Source organism: Sceloporus undulatus, chromosome 2 (genome assembly GCF_019175285.1).
Source record: "Sceloporus undulatus isolate JIND9_A2432 ecotype Alabama chromosome 2, SceUnd_v1.1, whole genome shotgun sequence".
Classification (NCBI taxonomy): Eukaryota; Metazoa; Chordata; class Lepidosauria; order Squamata; family Phrynosomatidae; genus Sceloporus; species Sceloporus undulatus.
In genome coordinates, this window is record NC_056523.1 from 205,723,581 (window position 1) to 205,746,436 (window position 22,856).

Here is a 22,856-nt window from a genome sequence, read left to right on the forward strand (position 1 = left end):
TCCTCTCCCTCCCTGCTTTCCTCCGGTGCTGCCTGCCAGACATATGGGATCCATCAGCGCCTCAGCCTCGGTGTGCCGATGTGTGCGTTGCGTTGGGAATGTTGACAGCCTGGCAGACCCCCAGAGAGTGTGGGAGTGTGTGAGTGGGAGTGTGTGCATGAAGGAGGGGGGGAGCAAAGGCTCTGGTGACAAGGAAGCAAAGTCAGCCCCAACTTCGGTGCAGAGGAGGAGGAGAGAAGGAGGAGAAAGAGAGAGTCCTCTCTGGATTAGAAACCCCCCTTCTCCTTCTTCTCCTTCTTCTTTTCTCTTTCTCCTTTCAGGAAAGGAAGGAAGGAGGAGGCAAAGGAGGGAGGACTTGTTCTCCTTTCTGAGGGAGAAACTGAGGCGAGAGTCAGGGGAGTGTGAGGGAAGGAAGGAAGGAAGGAAGGGAGAGCTCTTTCCACCTGCGCGCCAAAATTGCTTTAAAAAGGCGGGAAGGTGTGTGTCTGTGTGTCTCTGTGGGGAAGGTGTGTGACAGTCTGTGTGTGTGGGAAAGGTGAGCAAGGTGTGTAACTGTGTAGGAAAGGAGGACAAGGTGTGTAAAAGTGTGTGGGGGAGGTGGACTAAGTAACAGTCTTTATGTGTTTGTGTAGGAAAGGTGGACAAGGTGTGTAACTGTGTGTGGGAAAGGTATACAAGGTGTGTGTGTGTCTTTGTCTGTGTGGGAGAGGTGCACAAAGTGGGTAACACACAGTCTCCGTGTCTACCAAAGTGTGTGTCTTCTGTGTCAGTGTGGGAAGGGGGGGGAACAAAGTGTGTGTGTAACAGTCCCTGTGTGTGTAACGGTGTGGGAAAGGTGTGTGGCTGTGTCTCTGTTTGGGGAAAGTGGACCAGGTGTGTGACTGTGTGTCTGCTTTGGGGCGCTGAGGGAATTGGGGGAGAGTGAGAGGGGTCTCTTTCCCCGAGGATGCCTCCCTCTTTCTTGCTGCTGCTCCTTCTCCTCCTGGGGCTGGTGCCCTGCCGGGGCTCCCCGGGGCTCCCTTCTTCCCCGGAGGCGTCGGGGGGCCGGGTGGGGCGCCTGGGGCGGGCCTTCAAGGCGCAGGTGCGGCGCCTGCGGGAGCGGAGCGGGCGCCTGGAGCTGGTCTTCCTGGTGGACGAGTCCTCCAGCGTCGGGCAGAAGAACTTCCTCAGCGAGCTCCGCTTCGTCAAGAAGCTGCTCTCCGACTTCCCCGTCGTCCCCGACGCCACCCGCGTCGCCATCGTCACCTTCGCCTCCAAGAGCCACGTCCTGCCCCGCGTGGACTACATCTCCCCCGGCGCCCAACAGCATCGCCAGCAGCCGCAGCACAAGTGCGCCCTCCTGGGCAGGGAGATCCCGGGCATCGGGTACCGAGGAGGGGGCACCTACACCAAGGGCGCCTTCCAGCAAGCGGCGGTGAGTAGGGTCCTCCATCTCCACCTGCTGAGAATGCAAAAGGGATCGCGGAGCACCAGTTGCCCTCCTTTTCCAAATGTCTTACATTTCCACCAAGGGATCTTGGAGCACCCACCAGTCCTCCTCCTTTGCCAGGGAATGGTCCTCCATTTCCACCTGCTGACTATGCCCAAGGGATCTTGGAGCACCAATTGCCCTCCTTTTCCAGGGCACTGTTCTCATAGAATCACAGAATCATAGTTGGAAGAGACCGCAAGGGCCACCCAGTCCAACCCCATTCTGCCATGCAGGAACTCTCAATCAAAGCATCCCCATTGACAGATGGCCATCCAGCCTCTGCTTAAAGACCTCCACTACACCCCATTGACAGATGGCCATCCAGCCTCTGCTTAAAGACCTCCACTACACTCCGAGGAAGGAGTTTGTTCCACTGTCGAACAGCCCTTACTGACAAGAAGTTCCTCCTAATGTTGAGGTGGAATCTCTTTTCCTGCAGCTTGCATCCATTGTTCTGGGTCCTGTTCTCTGGAACAACAGAAAACAAGCTTGCTCCCACCTCAATATGACATCCCTTCAAATATTTAAATAGGGATGTCATATTGAGGAGGAAACAAGCTTGTTTTCTCCTCCATTTATTTCCACCTGCTGGGTATGCCAAAGGGATTCTGGAGCATCTCAGGGGTGTGAATAAGAAGGTTCAGGGCATGGAGGTGTCACTTTAAGGTGGGATGAGTACACCACTGGTCCTCAAACACCTGCATTTTGGCAGCAGTGTGTTGTGGCGTTCGCCAGTGTCCCATTAAAATGCTGAAGAGATGGAGTGAGTGGACAAGGCTCAGGAGGAGAAGAAAGGAGAGGCCCCAGGATGGCTGGTTTTTGTTTTTTTTAATTAAAATGTTTTATTCTTTTTAAATCATCCTCGCCAAAATTTACCAAATTTTCACTCCAACCACACAAAACTATGTCTGTGAAAAAACTCACTGAGGCCATGCGTATGATATTGTAATTTAAAGGTATGATTTTAATGTTGCTATGATATGCAAGAATTATGCTTAATGAGTACAAAAAACATGGCTAAGGATTCTGTATGGTGTGGCATGGGAGGAGGTCAATGGGGGGGAGAGGGTATGGCAACGAGTTCCCACACCAGGTGACACCAACCCTAGTGACACCACAGACCATACATCCTCCTTTCCAGGGCATGGTCCTACATTTCCACCTTCTGAATATGCAAAAGGGATCTTGGAGCACCTCCAGTGGTGTCACTAAGAGGGTGCAAGGGGTGTACACCTTACCAAGTGGCATCCTAAGGTGGGGAGATAACAAAACTACTCCTCCAAAATCTGCCTTTGGACAGATACTGTATGGGCTGTGGTGTTCACCTGAATCCTTTTAAAATGCTGAAGAGATGTGATGAATGAGGTGAGGATCACTGGGAGAATAAAAGAGAGAAAGAATTTTTAAAAAATCACATTTTCCAAAATTTTCACTTCAGCTAATAAAACCATGTATGTGTAAGTGCACTGAGGCTGTGCATATGATACTGTGATATAAAGCTTTAATTTTGATTTTGCTAGTTGTTTATGTCACAAAAAACAAAACAAACAACTTCATTTATATACTGCTTCATACCACCTAAGCAGTCTCTAAGCGGTTTACAAAGTGTAAGCTAATTGCCCCCAACAATCTGGGTACTCATTTTAGCGACTTCCTCGGAAGGATGCAAGCCTGAGTCAAGCTTGAGCCCTTTCGCTGGGATTGAATTGGCAACCTTATGGTTTTGAGTGAATGGCTGCAGGACAGGCATTTAACCACTGCGCCACCAGGGCTTCTATTACCTTTACATTCAGTAACATACAGGAATTACAATTAATGAGTAACATTAGTGCAAAAAAACATTACTAAGGATCCTGTATGGTGTGGTAGGGGAGGAAGTCAATGGGGGTGTGTGTGACATCATGAGTTAAACCACTGGGTGACACCAAACCTAGTGAGGCCACTGGAGCATGTTGGGGAATATTGAGAAAGGTTACCTTCAGGACCCCCTCTTCCCATATAAACCACCTTGTGCGCTCAGGTTCTCTGGCAGACATTTATTCCAGCCAGCCAGGACTAGGTTGGCAACTATCAGCCAGAGAACATTTTCTTCAGCCACCCCTAGACTGTGGAATGACCTGCCAGAAGAGACTGAACAGCTGCAGACTCTGTCCAAATTTAAAACAGCATTGAAGGCTAGTCTCTTTGGGAAGTCTTATCCCAATGATTTTTAAACTGTGATTTTTTAAATGAGTTTTAGATGTGGATTGTTTTAATAGGTGCACATCTTATTTGTCCTTTTAAACTGATGTGTGTTTTAACTAATGTGTTTTAACTGATGTTGTTTCTTTGTTAATTTATTACTACTTCCAAACAAACAACCAGGACAAAGGAGGGCTGGTGGAGATCCAGCTTTCAGAGATTCCAGACTAACTGTGGTAAATGAGTGCTTCAGAAAGCTTGTGTTATCATCATGGTTAAGTGAGATGGACCCTGGCCTTAGAGACCCGGGTTCAGATCATAAGATCCCTTTGCATACTGGTTTTCCAGAATTTGAGACTGTTTCCCAAACTTCCATTCTTCAGGTGTTTCGGAGTGCAACTTCCAGAAGCCCCAACCAGCTTGGTCAGCAATCAGGAATTTTGGGAGCTGAAGTCCAAAACATCTAGAGGACCAAAGTTTTCCAGGGCATGGTCCTCCCCTGGAAGAAAGAAGTTGGTAGCATGAACTGTTCATAGACTTGTGCCTACTTCCTCAGAGACATGTTTCAACCTTCTGTCCAGGAGGAATTCCAAAATAAATTCCACTTCTAGCATGATTAAGAAAGCATGGATTTACATTTATATGAGTGTTTTTAGCTTTTATTTGGTCGTGTCCTCTGTTTTCCTTGAACTTCCCACACTTTGTGGTGCCTTGTCCTCCTTTGTGGTTACCTTGGGTGAGTTGGTTGCGCTGGATCAAATGAGGCTTCAAGAAATCCAGAGTAACTGCTTTGGAAATTAAGCTGTCAAGTGAGTGCTTCAGAGTGCAGGTGTGGTGATATAGTTAAGTGAGATGGACCCTAGCCCAGGAGACTTTGGTTCAAAATCACTCCAGAGGCATGTGAAGAAGTAGGCTCCAGTTTACGAAAGCTCATGCTACCAACATCTTTCTTTCAGTGAGTCTCAAAGGTGCTGCAAGATCCCTCTGTGTGCTGATTTTCCAGACTAACAAGGCTAGGTCTTTTGACTCCCAAGCCGTGAGGTGCATTGTATGACTTTGTCAAATATATTTATGGAAAGCAGAAAAATCTGTAGAGTTTTGTTTTGTACTGAATACCAGACTTGAGAAAAGGTGACAGGCTGAGCTCTAGGTGATGCACTTATTTGCCTTAGAAATGTGTGTGTGTGTGTGTGTGTGTGTGTGTGTGTGTGTGTGTGTGAAGTATTATCACTTCCAAGAATTCCAGGAATTCACCAAAGAGCTCACAGACATGGATCACTGCCTCAGTATTGTTGTAATAGGAAACTACAACAGAGTTTTGCATGGTCTTGCATAATGAGGCTAGTGATTCTTCCAAGAAGTAGTTCTGGGTAGTATGTCTGGGATGGAGATAATTTGTCAGCAGAAAGACACTTTTTGCACAATTGGTCAACAAAGGTTCTTACAAATTACAACTTAAGATGTGTAATATCATGGAGGTCTGTCGTTTCCTGGATTCATTCAGTCCATCAGCCAGTGCAGACTGCAGTGATTTCACACATACTTTCTATGGCCAATTCATTACCTGACAGCCACCCTTCAGGTGAGGAGCCTCTTTGTATTTAGACTATTTGGACCTTGGAAGGCATAGTCAACTTCCAGAATTGTATTAGGAGAAACTTGGCAGAGTTTACTCTCAGTTGGCATAGTTTTCAAGGACCTATGGTCACCTGCATACCCTGGCGACAGCTGCATTTGCACTGCAGAAATAAAGCAGTTTGACACCACTTTCACTGCCATGGCTCCATGCTATGGAATTCTGGGATTTGTAGTTTTGTGAGCTATTTGGCCTTCTCTGTCAGAGAGCTCTAGTGCCACAATGAACTACAGGTCCCAAGATTCCATAGCATTGACCCATGGCAGTTAAAATGGTGTCAAAACTGCATTATTTCTGCAATGTAGATGCAGCCAAGATGGTAGCAAAACCTTTTAGTGAGAGAGTAAAAAAAATTAAAAGTGAGGGGGAAATGGTGAGGTGAGGGGAAAAAACATCCTGCTAAGCCCACATTGAACTTGATACAGACAGTTGTGAAGAATATTTAATTGCTGAGTAACTGGGGGCTGTTCCTCTCACACATGTTCATTTCCTGACAAAAGCAACATCAGAACAGTGTGAATGTTTGAATGGTCCATCACAGCTGTGACAACTCAGAACGTTCAAATTATCTCAATTGCAGTACATTTATGGGGAAATCAGGGCTCACCAAGAGGTGATGCAGGAAATTCATAATCTTCCCATTAGCTTCTTTCTTTCTTTCTTTCTTTCTTTCTTTTTGCAAAAAGCAAATGCAAAGGAGGGGAATGATTTGTGCCATATCATAGGACAGTGTGAGGGGCTATTTAACTCTCCTATTGCTCCTTTCTAGGTTGAAAACCATGCCTATGCACACACAGAGGCTGCTAGAAGAAAAGAGAAAAGAAAAGAGATGTACAGTACAGACACTCTTTTTTTGCTGTGACTAATAGTACTGTGGGACAATTTCCATTGGGGAAATGGTGCCGGGAGAAAAAATTACCACCAACCCAACACATATACACATAGGGGCCCCATTCCAGAGCAGACCTTTCATTGCTGCTTTTTGCCAGAACCAATCATGTTGGGAAATCTGATCTCAGATGTCTCGCATCACATCAAGTTTGGCCAAACCACATATTACATAGCAGCTACATTTAACAACAGTATCTCAGCATCTACCGCCAAATGTAACAGGGTGCCTAATCCATCCACAGGCAACTGCTTGCCCTCAAAATGTTCCTTTTAAGTGTTTTCCCCAAGTTGTTCCAGAGCTGTGCTGCTGAGATAAATATGGATCTGGATGGAATACTAAAGTGTAAAAGCATCTGCATGGAAAATCAGGAGAACTTCAGGCAAGGAATGGGATCCTTCTCTGTAGTAAAGGCCCCAGCTGAAGGGTGGTTTGCATTGTCTAGGGGCTTGTTGTTGCTTGTTGTTCTTTGCCTTTGAGTCATTTCTGACTTAGGGCAGCCCTAAGATGACGGTATCACTGGGTTTTCTTGACAAGTTTTGTTCAGAGGGAGTTTGCTTTTGATCTCCTCAGAGGCTGAGGGGTATGACTTCTTCAAGGCCATGGTCAAGCAAGGATTCAAACCCTGGTCTCCAGAGTTATAGTCCAGTGCTCAAACCACTATGCCATACTGACCTGTCTACAGGGTTATTATTAACTAAAAATTGCATACATTGAGCTGCCTATCATAAAGAATACAAGAACTATGGAGATTATTGCACTCAGAAATCCTGCCAGGATAGATGCTGGATTGAAAAGTAAAAAACGGGGGTTATCGCACTTATCCACTCCCAGGCTGTATGCAACCCAGACCTTTTTCAGGAACAGGAAAATCCTGGCTGCTGCAAATGTTTGAGTTGCAGATGGGCTGCCAAGGATATGGGCTGCATACAGCCTGGGAACACGTAAATGTAATAACACCCATTTTTGGAGATCATCGCATTAGCTTTGCTGCTGGGATAGACTCAGTGTGACTTTCTTAAAGTGGCTCTGACCGCATTCACCCATCGCTGGGCAGTATGCAGCCTGTATGCAGCCCAAGCTCCTCTGGGCTTGTCTTGCATCTTTTCAAGAATGGGTGCAATAATCTCCTAAAATACAGTGCATGTAAGACAGTTTGGAGACTGGCAGTTGCATTTAAGAATTACTTTCATGTTACATAGATAAGTAGTGAACATGCATGCCTGAATTAGACTTCCGGCTTTTGATAATGAGGACAAAGTAGTTTAAGGAACGACTACTGTGTGCATAAGTGTATCTATCAATGAGAGTTTGAAGACTGACAAGTTCTTTCAAGTTGCTTTCAACCTTCTGTGAACATTTTTAATCCAGGACAAAAAAGTGGAAGAGAGCCCATTTTAAATCTAGCATTAGATCTACTATCTGCTCTGATATTTAAACAATCATAAACCCCACATTCAAATAACAGTATGTGTACAGACAATTTGAGCTTCAAATGTGCTATATGTGTAGGTATCATTAATTTGTGATGGAAGAAGCAAGTTCCCTTAAAATTTTGTGTGAAATTATCTAGCCAGTGCAGATATTACCTTGAAAAAAATGCATTGAATCTCAGTATGTGCAAAAATCAGGGTAACTTTCTAAACAAATAAAAGGCTGGGATGGGGTGGGTGAGACACAGACTAAGAGCCAGTACAGATCAGCCCGAAAGGCCAGCCTGTGGGCAGAGTCAGAGTGCAGCATCCTAACGATGCATGCCTTCACTCCACCCGAGGGCACCATGATGTCGCACTCCACTCCAGACAGCACGTGGCATCATGACACACCTTTGGTGCTGTGTACAGAAGGAGTGCCATATAGACACACTGCCATGGCACCCTTTCAAGGACACAAAAATTAACTGCCCAAAGGCCAGTTCGGGGCCATGGCATGAGGTTATCACGGCCCCAATCTGGCAAAAAAGGGGCGGTTTGTATAACCCCTAAGTTCTAATATCTGTGAACATGCTGCAGGCAGGAAGACAATGCAATATAGCAGCTATATCCAAATCCCTTGTGTGCACCATTCCATGAGCAGCAGCATATGGACAAGTGCACGAGAGGAAATATATGGCCACCCAGACATATGCAACTTTCAGGCAGGGGTTAAACAGTTACTTTAAAGCAGAATGAATATGATGGCATGCTGAAGCTCTCCCTTACCTAGCCATGGCAGGCTACTATCATTGTACTATTGTATGTTTATGGGTAGTATCAGCATGTTATTTTATTAATTCATCATCAAACTAATTTACCAGCCCCTTTCACAAAGGCACTTTTATGGCCCCAGCACATAGGGGACATTGTTAGGATATCAGAAATCCTACATTCTGTTTAACAAAATGACATTTTAGTTCTCTGGTGACAAAGTAAACATTTATTTCCAATATGTTTTCTTCAGAATTTTGAACATTAACACTTTAACCCAAGAAGTTTCCATTTTGAAGAGGTAGCTGCTAAATATGTGTATCATGTATTGTATACAGTATGTCCACCACCAGCAGCTGAAATATGCCTATTACAGATATTCCTCAGGCTCATTATGTGTGTTTGATGACCATAATTGCTGAACATGTTGCTCAGTCTTGCACCAGTGAGTTTCAGAAGCTTTGTGGGAAGCCTGCCAAGTTGTTGACAGAGGATATTAAGGATCAGGGAACCAGGAGTGAGTTGTGAACAAAAGCTTTATCTTGGTGAAATCCATTGAGTCCAAAGCATGGGGCCAGAATGCTGAATACCCCTAAATGGACACTTGTATCATAAATGGACAAAGTACTCATAAGCACTATAAACCCACCCACACAATTCACAACTAAATACATGTCTGGCTTGCACTTTTAAACACCAAGTTACATTCCCAAAGATGGTTTCCCAACCTGTCAAGTGAGGAGAAATACAGAAGAGGTGACAGAGAAAGATATACAATGAGGGTGGTGGAAACACAGGGGGGAAAGTGGTGGGCTCATCTATTTTTAGTTCTCTTCCCCCACTGTTGGCTACAGCCCTGTCCACCATTTCCATATGGCTTCCAAAAGATTATTTCCAAGGGGATGAGTATTCCACTTAAAAAATCCTTGACTGTTCCTGTTGTAGGGCAAAGGTAAGGCTTTCATTTGGCTCCAAAAGGTAGAATCATTCAATCTCACTGCCTATTTCTTTTGTGTATCAATATTGCATTATTCCTAATTAGCAGCAATCAGGATTTTTAATTTAGTCTATACAATATAAAATGCCTCCAAATAATGGATATGATTCAATAAAAAATAAGCATTTTCATGCCCCATTAACTTTAGTGGGAAGCTTTGACCTATCGAAACTAAGTAGGTTTAAGAATGCTTAACTTTGCCTGGATTATGTTCAGAGAGTTTTAAAATATTAATCTTTTACTATTTGTAAAATATGTCAGTGGAACCTTATTGCACCATAGCACTATGGTGACATAGTGATGTAGCAACACAACCAGTGATCATTCCACACTGCATGACGGTCTTGGTCTTCTGGTATTGTCCTGTCATAGAGCCTTCACAAATGTGCATTTTTGCACACTGTAAATAATCTGTTAATGACCACTTTTCATGCCATCAACCAGAAGCTTTCCCCGCTTCCTTCCATGAGAACTCCTTTACTGGGTGGGATGTGGGCAGGTTGGGGCTGTGGCCAGATAGTTCCTATCTCAGAATTTTCTGGGAAATTTGTACAGGGAATCCACAGACTACTTCCAGTGCTTGGTTTAAGAAGATCACTCTCAGCTGCAGCACCCTATGGGATTTACACCATAATGTGAAGACACTATGATGCCTGGGTAGCAAGGAAATGGCTGAAATGCCAAAAAGCATCCCATGACATGAGTTCAGATCAAAAGTAGGCAGTTTCATCTACACAAGATGAGGAAGAAAATGGTGGAAACAGCATGGCCACCTCCTTTTCCTGGTCAACCTCTCATGAGAAAAGGTGTTACCCAATGCCAGACATTAACACAATGTCTTTCTGCTGTGACAACATGGCAGACAAACACACACACACAAAAAAAAGCAATTGTGAAGCTAGGGGAGGGATGGGGAGGTTATGATGTGGATACCATGGAAGAGAAATCTGTGTGTGGAGCATGCTAATAGCAAGATTATTGCAGACAAGTGGCAAAGTGCAGTACAATTCATTATCCCTACCACAAATGGCTAGCTAACACAGTATAAATGCAGTAAGGGTCTTAGTAGGCTTCAAGGAGACCCACTGAAAACCACAGAACTGTTGTTACAACTAACTTCAGTGTCACATTCCACTGATTTTGATAGATTTTCTCTAATTATCACATAAGTTTTAAAGTTTATATAAATGTAGGGCCGTTTCTGATTTAAACAGGAGCAGGTAAGACATATTGTCCAAGAACTTTTTCATAATTTATCCTTACAGTTCTTTTTATTTTATTTACTGAACATTTAATTTATATGTAAATTCAACATAGACAAGTGCATAAATTTATTTGTTACAATATAACTTATTCTTTTTTTTAATGTCGACTAACAACATTCACATGTGAATTCCCCAGTGTGTAAAACTGCAACCTTACACATATTTATGAAGGATTAAGTTCCACTGAAGTTCTTGGACTTGTTTCTTTGGTTGCTTGGTGCTTTTACTGTGAAATAGTTCTGCCTGGTTCATATAATTTTATGAGGGACTCATAGAAAACAGACTTTCATTTGCTACATGCTTCCACTTTTCCACCATTTCTTTCTGTTTTCTTTTCACAAACAAAGAAAAAGGAAGGGAAGACATAATAACTGTACAATGACTTTGTGTCATTGTGCTGCTAGTAGCCCTCCACATGGAAGCACCTAAAGTCAGCATCAACAGATGGTGTAACACAAAGCATTCTTGACAATAATACTTCATTGGTTTGTTTCCCTTAGGCTGCAAACCTATGCAATATTTTAGGAATAAGGTCCATTAAAAACAGTGGTACTTTCTTCTGAATCAATATGCGCATAATGGTTTGGGGAGTTTGTTCAGTCTTGGGGGCAAAATACACTTTTTTATTTTAACTTTATTATGCTGTGTGACCTTTATATTGTTTAGAGTACAAATAAAGTTTAAGTCCGATTTCATATGGGATTAAATAGCACAAATGGATAAATGTCCTTGATGTCACTTTTATTGTAAATAGTAACTGATATATTACATTTTGTCTTGAAAGTTGTTAATTTTTAACAAAAATAAGTCAAAATAGCTCATTAAACAATAATGTATTTATTATGACCTAAGTTTATGTCACAATACAATAGTATTTAAGATGCTACAAGTCCTTTTGTGGTCTTTACTGCAACAGACTTAATACAGCTATTTGGCAGAAAGTATATTTGTTCATCTATTGTTAAAGCAGGAGCTTTAGGATTGTTTGTTTTTAACTGATATTGGGAACAGAAGAAATATCAGCTCCATAAAAAGAATTCTAAGGGCCGGTACAGATGGCCCTGAAGGGGCGGCTTAAAGCCGCCCCTTTGAATGAGGGATTGGGGCCACAGCAACCACACGCTGCAGCCCCAATCCACTATTTGCCAACTCAAAAAGAGGCAGCAAATGTTGCCTCTTTTTGAGCCAGCAAAAGGGTGCCCTTTCTGCCACTGCAGCTTTTCTCTGCTCTTGTGATGTGTAGCATATGAATGCCGCACTGTCAGAGCACCCCAAAGCTGGTGCATGGGGGGATGGGCAGGTGGCTTCACAGCGACTTCCTGCCAGCTTGAGGGAATGAGTCATCTAAACAACATGTCCCCAAGCCGCTGGGAAGCCGCCCTTCAGGGCCAGCTGTATTGGCTCTTAGTTGCCAAGGTGCTCATAAGCATGTTCAGCCTGAAAGTAAATGCCACTGGAACAATATGAATTTATTCATATAAAATACTGTAAATCCTATACAAAAAGACTAATCTGCAGACCTGAAAGCATGTCAAACAAATAAATCAGAATCATTCCACCTCAACATTAGAAGGAACTTCCAGACAGTAAGGGCTGTTTGACAGTGGAACACACTCCCTCAGAGTGTAGTGGAGTCTCCTTCCTTGGAGGTCTTCAAGCAGAGGCTGGATGGCCATCTGTCTTAGGGGGTGCTTTGATTGTGATTTCCTGCATGGCAGGGTGTTGGACTGGATGGCCCTTGTGGTCTTTTCCAACTCTACAATTCTATGATTCTATGAGAATCCATTCATGTGCTTCTGTATGTGTACAGGGAATACAGTCTTGCTCTCCTCTTCTGGTTGCAACCTTTCATATCATCCTGCATACCACTGTAGAGAGCCATTGAGTTTCAAGAGAGAAGAAATTATTATACAGGGTAAGGAGAGATCGTTACCATCCTTACCCAGTTCTTATCGTATCCGCACTTATTCTGTCCTTTTCCCATCAGTGGTCCCATCATTGTATTAATGGGAGTTTCCATTAATACTCAGTGACAGGGCCAGGCCACTACAGTGATGGGAAAAAGATGGGATAAGTGTGGCATCACAGTTGCACAATAAGGATGGCTGAAGGATGGTATAAGGACAGACATTATCTGATAAACTTCTCGCAATCATGCCATAAGGACGGGAGTGATCCGTCCTTTATCCCATGTGATAATCTCCAGAATTATCAAAGGGAGGGGGAATTAGGATGAGACAAAGAAAAGGGAGGAGGAGGTGGAGGAGGAGGGAAGAAGATGACAGTGTTTGGGGAAACAGGGCACATGATTGTATGGCAGATTATTTTAACTTTTGGAAAAAGAAGCTTATGTGAAGTTTGTCTCTTTGGCAATAGAAGTCCCAATTAATTTAACTCTGGCTTTGTGCAGTTCTCTTCCAAAGCAGATATGTTGATCCTGGCAAAAGCTGTAGCCTATTCACAATGAAGTCAGGCACACTTTACAAACTTCACCCAGTATGTTTAGGATTCAGTTATGTGCTCAGGGACATGTGGTGCACCAATAGCACATAATAATATATGCTTGAAGATTGTAGTAGCATCTCTAGGACATTTTGAATTGATTTTAGTGGTCTAAAATACTAAGCAAAATCCAATGAAAGTTAGTCATGCTAAAGTGAACATAAGTCAAAACCACAAGTAACATAACTCATGGCTTTCAATAAAACTTACATACAACTAACTTTATATTTAGATTATCATTTTAAAAAAGAAAGAAGTCTTAATGTGATTTGACAGGATGTCAACCTCCATATCCACTGTCATTTAGTTCCAGGATCTCCCATGGATACCAAGATCCATGAATGCTCAAGTTCCATTATATACAATGGTGTAGTATAATAGTGTCCTTTATATAAAATGGCAAGATCAGGGTTTGCTTTTTGGAAACATGTGAGTGTGTGTGCATGTGTGTGAATGAATATTTTCAAGCCGTGTATGATGGAACCCATGGATGGAGAAACCAAGTATACAGAGGACTAACTGTAATTCATGAAAATGAGTGCTACAAAGCAATTACCATTTTCTTACTGAAGTATAGAGTATCAAATCTTCATTGAGGCGGATATAATTCTTTCTTTATTTCCTTCCTTCCTTCTTAATATTTTTAGATCACTAGACTTTTTGCGAAGGCTCTCTACATTCTGGTTCCTCTTGCCAACAAGTTAGAACAGAGATAGGCCCAGTGTGGAGTATGAAAGACTACTATTATGCTAAAATGTCATTATTAGAATGAACTGGAAAAGTTGCACTTTATTATAACAACTACCTTTCTTGTCTTCCTGTGACCTATTATACTACTGTCCTCTATTTTTAAACTCTATTGAATTACACCTGTGTCTTTTGGCTAATGTTCCTAGAATGTCCTTGTGGTTTCTTTGTGACAGTCCTCCTTAACTGACTTTTAAAATGCACAGGCTATCACCCCCTGTCATAAATTTCAGTATAATTATTCATTATTGTCTGTGGGGTGCATTTTCCAAACCTGTTATCAAGAGGTCCTGACAACTTTATGAAGGAGCACAGATAAGCAGGCTGCATGACAATGTACTTTCTATAGCACAAAAATGAGATTGTTCAAGTAGTATTTGGAATACTGTAGTTGTAGGGTGCACCTACACTGTAACGCAGTTTGACAGCACTTTAACAGACATGGCTCCATCCTACCGAATTCTGGGATTTGTGGTTTGTGAGACACCAGCACTCTTTGGCAGAGAAGGCTGAAGACCTTGTAAAACTACAAATCCCATAATGCCATAGGATGGAGCTACAACACTTAAAGTAGTGTCCAACTGCATTATTTCTGCTGTGCAGGTGGACCTGTAGCCTGCAGATTTGCAGTGTAATCTTTTACATATCAATTCAGAAGTAAGTCCCTTTGAGTTCATTCCTAGAGAAGTTAAGTAGATCCCACTGAACATCTGTATAATCAGGTATAGAAATTCTTTCTCCTCTTGTTGGATAATAGGAGTACAGTAGCCCCTCCCAATTTGTGGTGATCCATTCCGAACATCCTCCCCCCCCCATGAAAATGGCAACTTGCAAATATTCAAGTCCCATTGAAAATAAGGGTGCACAACCCCGAGGCACACATTCAGGGCAATGCACTGGCATGCACCACCATTTCATATCTCCCTGTTTCTCCCTCCTGTGAAGAGTGAGACCGCGAAAAAGGAGGGACAAGTGTACATGTTTCTATATACTGTACACCAGATTAAGGATGCAATCTTCTGAACACTCTCCTGGCAGAAAGTTTCATGAAACCTAGTGGACATTCACAATTAAATATTTATTATGGTCATGGATTGGCATAAGTATAGATAAACCCAAAATTTAAAACATTAAATCAGTATTTCGCTACTCTTACTATATTTGCCATTTTTCTTGCAAAGAGCCCAGTCTACCTTTTACTCATACAAATATAAGATACTGAGCTCATTCAGAGATTTCCTTAAATCTGACAGTAACTTCAATCTAATAGCTACCTAAAATGGGTTACATAGGTAACACACTCAACCTATCCATTGTCACAGAGACATAAAACAAAAGAAAGACCTGAAGACTATCTTGTAACAGTGCAGATTATACAGCCATTATGCTTCATACTTTAGAGTAGAGTTCTCTGTCTGAAGGCATCTTTTGGTTAAAGTACTGACTGAGCAACCTCTGCACAAATAAGGAACTGGGTACTCATAATCAATTTCAACATCATGCTGTCTATAGCCATCAAAATATGCCTGTTAATAGCATGGGCAAGTAGTTTGGATAGCTAGTTGCTTCAATTCAATTTCAGTAAGGAGGAACAAAGCATATGGAAATTATTTTTAAAATGCAACTGAGTAAGCAAGTTAGCCATACCTCTGTGATGTATCATATAATTTTAATATATTTCTAATATGTTTTTAATTTGAATTAAATCCCTTGACTTTGGTGTGTGTCAGTAAATTTCTTTCTGGAAATCATTTTCTACTCTCTGGAAAGTGCAGTTACTCTTTATGATGTAAGAAAGAAATGCAGTTGTATTACTGTTGCTGGCTGAACTAACTGAAGGGATGCTATTAGTTATTTTACTGAGTAGCGTTAGAGATTAAAATAGTTGAGGTTTTCCTGGCAGGATTAAGAGAAACTTTAGCTGAAAAAGAAAACTTTGCACTGACAAGTTAATCAATTGCAAGATGTTATGAAAAGCAACCCTGGTCCAAAACACACTGCAGAAATGATCCAATTTGAAATTGCTTTAACTGCCATGGCTCAGTGCTAGGAAATTCTGGGAACTGTAATTTTGTGAGACATTTAGCCTTCTCCGTCAGAGAGCTCTGGTGCCACAATAAACTACAGTTCCCAGGATTCCCCAGCACTGAGCCAGGGCAGTTCAAGTGATCTCAAACTGGATTATTTCTGCAGTGTGTTTTGGACCCCAGACCCAGATACTGGATGACCTTCCTTATGACCAATAGTCACTAGAAACCACTCCAGCCTTTGTGCTTGGAATCACTTTAGGTAATGGAAGCAGAATGCAACATGGACAAAAGCCACTGTGAAGATCCCACACCTCCTGTGGGTGAGGTACAGGTTCCTTCCACCAAGCTGGGTATGATCCATGTTTCCCTCAACAGTGTCCCATAAGGGGACCCCAGCTGGGTATGACAAGCATGCAAGCCTCATCTTCCCTAAACTATATCCAATCCCATGAAAAACTGCCAAAAGATGTGATGATGAGTAGAAAGAAAACAGATGCACCAATGGTGGGCAGGTGGGATGAAGACTGAAGCTCAACTGAAGTTCAAGCAGCCCCGGGGGGGGGGGGGGGGGGGAGTATGCTTCCCATGCCAACCTGAGTAAAACTATTTCACACACTCACTGGACAACTGCCCAGTCTTAACCAGCCACATCCCACCTGCAGCAGGGAGATGAAATGAATTGGGAATACGTATTTATACTAAAATATTCTGCCAACTGTAGAACACTGAATATTTTGTCAATGTTAGTACCCTGTCCATATTATCACACTGGAGACTTAGGCGGGTTACAGACTGCCCATTTGGTGTATCGGGGCCTCAGTGGCCAGAACGGCAGCTGCTGAGGCCCCGATCCGCTGCTTTTCAGGCTGTGGGGAAGCAGCAAAACGCCGCTTCCCCGCAGCCTGAAAAGGGGTGTCCCTGGGGCTTCAAGCCCCAAGGACACCCCGCGGCAGCGGGGAGGAGGAGAAAGGGGCCGCTTAGTCCCTTTCTCCTTTGGTCCGCTGGCGCAGCTGTGTGAAGGCTGCGCCCAGCGGACCAAACCAGAAAGGAGCTCCAAAATGGAGCTCCTTCCTACTCTGCGCAAAGGGCGCACTAGGCGCCCTGGCACGGAGCGAGGACATAACTTCCGCGCTGCCCCGTATAGAGGCGGCGCGGTCATGACGTCCTCATGGCGGTGGCCGTGTGGAATGGCCGCCACCATTTTGTGCGTTCGGAGCGCGCACTAGGGTTAGGGGGTGCGGAAGCACCACCCCTTTCTAACCCTAGTGCGCGCTCCACACGCACAAAACGGCCCATTTGTAACGGGCCATAGAATCACAGAATCATGGAGTTGGAAGAGACTACGAGGGCCATCCAGTCCAGCCCCCTGCCATGCACAATCGAAGCACTCTAGACAGTTGTCCATCCAGCCTCTCTTTAAAAGCTTCCAAAGAAGGAGACTCCACCACTCTTTGAGGCAGTGTATTCCACTGTCAAAACATTCTTACCACCAGGAAGCTTTTCCTAATGTTTAGGTGGAATCAGACTACAGAAGTAAAAAAATAATAATAAATGCCAGAAATTATGAAGCCATGGTGGGGTCAGGGATGTGGCTTTTTTCTTTGGGGAAAGGGCAAGCAGATTTTTGGGGGGCAAATTGAAATTTGCAGTATTAGCACACTTTACATATTGAAAGCCATTTTGTTGTCATTGTTGTTGACTGCTGTTAAGATGACTGAAGCTTATGTCAACCTGGTGAATGGGAACTCTTCAAGTCACACTGTCATCAAAAGCCTCCTGAGGTCTTACAAGCTCAGGCCTGGTTGAGTTTATCCATCTGGAATGTGGTCTTCCTCTTTTCTTACTGCCCTCTTTTCCTACTGCCTCACCAAGTATCATTGTCTTTTCTAATGAACCAGGTCTTTTCGAGATATGTCCAAAGTACAACAGTCTCAGTTTAGTCATTGTGGCTTCTAGGGAGCGCTGAAGCCTGATTTGTTCTAGGACTCATTGATTGGACTTTTTGGTGGTCTGCATTATCCATAGAACTCTCCTCCAGCACCACATTTCAAATGAGTTGATTCTCTTCCTATCAACTTTCTTCACCATCCAGTTTTTACACTCTTACATAGAAACTAAAAATATGATAGAATGGACAATCCTGACTTTAGTGTTCAACAAGGTATTTTTATACTTCAGGATCTTGTCTACTTCTTTCATAGCTACCCTTCTAAGTCAGTCTTCTGATTTCTGACTTATGGCAGCCCTCAGGTCAAGCTTTCGTGGGGTTTTTGGCAAGATCTGCCTTTGCCTTCCTTTGAGGCTGAAAGAGTGTGATTTGCCCAGCATCCCCCAGTGTGTTTCCATGGCTGAGCAGGGATTCAAACCCTGGTCTCCACTACACTATGCTGTCAACTAGTTACATAATTGTTACAAATAATGTGGGGGAAATAAATATAAGCACACTTTTCCTTAAATGTTTTTGTTCACCTCTCTAAAAGAAAATATTCCATAATGAATTGAATTTCATTTTTCCAGAATAAAAGGCTTTGGGGGGGGGGGAGGAGACAACCATTTTTATTCACATTTTCCAGATCCCCCCCTCCCCCAAGGCCTGCACAGCTCTAATTCAGGCAGAAAAATATCTTGCATTGCAGTTTCCCATACAAATATATTGAGTAAAATGACCTAAACCATTCTAATGTGAAAAGTTTGATATGGCTTTCCAAACACTTGTGTTTTTCTTTCTTTAGAACACTCTCTCACAACAAATATATTTCATATTCCTGACATGTGATTGGGGGGGAAATGATATGAAATACAAGGACAAGGGATTTCTTCAGATGTGGAAGGTAGTATTGTATCATCTTAGTATAATTTTGTATCCTGTCAGTTACTAGCCTACATCCTAGATACAAACAAGCATATTAACATTATTTATTTATTTGAACATTGCATTACAATTCTTCTGAACAGTTCTTGTGTTCAATATATGCAAGACCAAATTGGAAAGAAACAGCAAAATTAGTATATACCCACAAACTCCAGTCCCTTGACAGTAGGTTGAACAGAGACAATGGTTTCCTGGCACATTACACATATCATAACACTAGTTAACACCTCAGTCTCATGGGATCTCTCTTGCCCATTTTAGCACATCTCCTTTCTATTTCCCAGCTAACATCATACAGCATTCCAGTAACCCCTTCCACTATTCATCTAGTTATCTACTGAATCTCCATCGAGCATCATTAAAACTGAACTTGTCACCTCATCACTCTACCCACAAGTTTTACATTTCTATTGCTCTTCCCCCATATAACCTTCCTTCATAGGTTTAAATATCTGTACCTAAGCACTTCACTCTGTGGATCTGATGAAGTAGATTTATGAGTTTATCACACAGAGGCAAATTGCTTAAATCCTGTGCAGAAACAGGATTTAAAAGTCTGAAAAAACCCGCAAAAGCGAGTTGGTCTTCAGATGTGTTTGTGTAAAGGAGAAATAACACAAAAATAACCCGAACAGAAAGTCACCAAAACCCACTCCTTTTTACTTTCGGAAGTTCCCAAAAGTAAAAAGGAGTGGGTTTTGGCAACTTTCCATTCAGGTTATTTTTCTGTTATTTCTCTTTCACCCAAACGTCATCTGAAAAACAACCCACATTTGTGGGGAGGGGGTTCTACTTTCTGTTTGGCTTAACCCTGAACATCATGTGAAAAACAACCAGCAAAAGCGGGTTGTTTTCACTTTAAATCTAGTTTCTGCCGCCGTGTGATAAACTCCTCAGTCTACAAAAGCTAAGTCTACAACATCCTCTGTCAAATATGTTTTTGCTTGTTTGTTTATTTTTTCTGTTTACATACAGTAAGAAGAATAGCTTTTTGTTTGTATACATCAAAAGTGCTTTCCATGTCAAAGAGCATAGATCACTAGGTAGCTGCACTAGTTCTCTTTCTTGAGGGGAAATCCGTTAGTATCTAAATTTATTGATTGATTAGGGCTCTCTGCTATTGCAAATTGGAGCAGCTGAAAATATTACAATGTTTATTTTTACTTTTGTGTCTTTTTCATATTATAATAGCAATCTTGTGTAATGAACATTAGTATGGTTCATGACAGCCCAGGACTTAATTCTGCATTATATGTTTTGGACACAGTAGTTTAAACTGTGGTTCTGCAGTTCCTGAAATGAAACTAGAGTCTGTTTGTTTGCTTTTTCCCCTTCAGAACTCCCACTTCTCCACCTCATGGGTCCATTGTCTGAAGACAGTGGAGACGTGCCAGGACTGTCTGACTTCTAGACAGCTGGAGTTTAGTGAAATTTTCAACTGAGAAAGTAACAAGACATGTGAATATCAACTGAAAATTCCAATATGTAATACACACACACCATTATTTTTAGTAGGCACAATTTCATAAAGTACAGTTGTGTTGCTAAGAATAAAGTGGGACTGCATGGCAGCAAAGCTGTTCTTAAACCTGGGTCTGTTCCAAAGTAGGAGGTTAGAGTTCAGATTTTTGGAGCAGAACAGACTCCAAAAGGGCTTCTCCTGCCTGTGGCTTTATCCACCCACAGTCTGACTTCTTAACACTTTTCTCCATTGCTGGAAACTAATGTAGATGTTACTTTGGATGTGAGAAAGGCATGTGGGAGTGGTGAGTTAAGGAGCCAAAGAGAGCTGGGGCAGCCAGGGAGAAATTTAGTTCCCCTTACTCATTTGCCACTTTTATTCTACAAAATGAATCCTCATACCGTCAGTTTGTATGTGATGGGCATATCTAGGATTAATGATAGAGTGTTATTTCCACCCCATTTCAGTTATCTCTTACAGTCTGCATTGTATGGAACTAGAGCTCCTGTATTCCTTGGTATGCTTCCTCCCTTTAATACTGTAGTTTCTGGATGTTTTAATATATGCATACATCAAGTATAGTTGTGATACATCAAGGAGTTATCTCATGATCTAAACCAGTTGATTACGGAGAAAATCTAATTCAGTTATTATCACACACAATCCAACCGATGTTATTTGCACAATACCAGTTGATTGGATACACCAGTCTGATGCACTTATATTATCTAATCTAACCATTACTAGCCAGAGCTTTTTTTTTGGGGGGGGGGAATTGCTGATAAAGGTATTCGTTCCTCTGGGGAGTGGTGACTATCAGGATGTTATGTCTGTGTTTGCTTTTTTCCAAAGTGTGTGATTTGGCTGTTAGATATGTGGGCAAACTCATAGCATCTATATTGTGGCTAAGCTTGAGCATATAAAGGGTGAGTCAGTATTTGGCTTTTTTCCACAGTCTGCTGCAAGATTGTTGATTGTATGGTGTTATATCTGGGTGGTCCTGCAAAAACTGATTTAAGTTGAACAGTATGTATAAAGGGAGCACACCCTGACTGAAGAGACCATTACTAGGTCATCAACTTGTTAGCTCTTGGCTTGAAATGTTGTTGTTGTTTCTCCTTCTTGTAGCAAATACTTCTTCATTCCCGAGCTAATGCTACCAAGGTGATATTTCTTATTACGGATGGATATTCTAATGGAGGGGATCCCAGGCCCATTGCAGCTTCCTTACGTGAATTTGGAGTGGAGATCTTTACATTTGGGATCTGGCAAGGCAACATCCGAGAGCTGAATGACATGGCTTCTCACCCAAAAGAGGAACACTGTTATTTGCTCCACAGTTTTGCTGAATTTGAAGCTTTAGCTCGCAGAGCCCTTCATGAAGGTATTGCATTTTGTTCTGTGAAAGTAGTAAGGTGACTTACATGGATATTAACACACACACACACACACACACAGAGAGGGGGGGGGAGAAAGAGTCCATTGATATTTTATTATTTATTTGAACTATACATTTACCATGAGATTCCAGATTCAAATAGTTAATTCACTAAAAATCACAACATTGAAGGGAACACTTTTCTTGAATATAGGTACTGTGTTGTTAAATGCAAACATTTAAAAATCAAATAAGAAAACTATACAGTGAGACAATTGAGGGACGAAACAGACCACCCCTTCTGAAGCCGATTGGGGCTGCGGCAACCACAAAAAGGCGGCTTTTCTGCCGCGCTGCGACCAGAAGCCAGCTTTAAGGAGCTCCGGTGGCAAGCGCCATATAAACGCTGCACAGCTGGACTGCCCAGAAGCCAGCCCACATTTGGGCAGTCAGTCAACTTGAATCCATCTTCCAGGTATCTTGGGGTCATGTGTCATCTGTACACAATGCCCCCAAGCCAGTTGAAAGCTGACTTTTAATGCTGATCTGTTTTGCCTCCACCTGAGGTCTAATCTGCACTGCAGAAATAATGCAGTCAGAGACCTTTTTAACTGCCATGGCTTAATGTATGGAATCCTGGGATGTGTAGTTTGTTGTGGCACCTGAGTTCTCTGAGACAAAAGGCTAAAAAATCTCACAAAACTACAAACCCCAGAATTCCATATCCAGAATTCCATTTCTACTTTGAGTATTCTGGGTACTAGACATTTCTGGTTTATCATTTTTTAAAACAGTCCCATTTAGGAATTTCATATTATAGTTGGCCCACTGGACCCATGTGTTCACCATCCATGGATTCAACCAATTGACAGCTCAAAAATATGTTTTTCAAAAAATCTAAAAAGCAAACTAATTTTGAGTTGTTTACCATTTTATATAAGAGATGCCATTTTACTGTGCCATTGAACAGTAATAATGAGACTTGAGAATCCATGAATTTTGGTATACATGGGGATTCCTGGAACAAAAACCCAGAAGATACAGAGGGCCTACTGTATCAGAAGGCATCATCCAGTTCTTCAGTGTGGCATGTTTTCATTCCCTTAGTAGACATTATTTCCTCCCTCCCCAAAAATCCCCCACAGTATAAGCGCCTAATCATGTTTGAATGATAAATGAAGGCACCAACTCTTTGTGCAGTATTAGAATCAGTGTTGAAATTGACAAGGAGCTCATTCTG

General features: G+C 42.4%; 1 protein-coding gene across 2 annotated transcripts in view; it reads left to right on the plus strand.

The window, feature by feature from the left end:
• Positions 1–1,092: 1,092 nt before the first annotated feature.
• The window catches only part of SVEP1 (sushi, von Willebrand factor type A, EGF and pentraxin domain containing 1), a 153,463-nt gene continuing 131,699 nt past the window's right edge, over positions 1,093–22,856 (plus strand). The window contains exons 1-2 of one of the 2 annotated variants that reach the window (XM_042451284.1): positions 1,093–1,414; positions 21,367–21,622. In XM_042451284.1, the coding sequence (XP_042307218.1) occupies positions 21,535–21,622 (88 nt within the window). In that variant the 5' untranslated portion in view covers positions 1,093–1,414; positions 21,367–21,534. Of the gene's footprint in view, positions 1,415–21,366; positions 21,623–22,856 lie in introns of those variants that run through there. The other variant, XM_042451285.1, reaches the window with a different exon arrangement.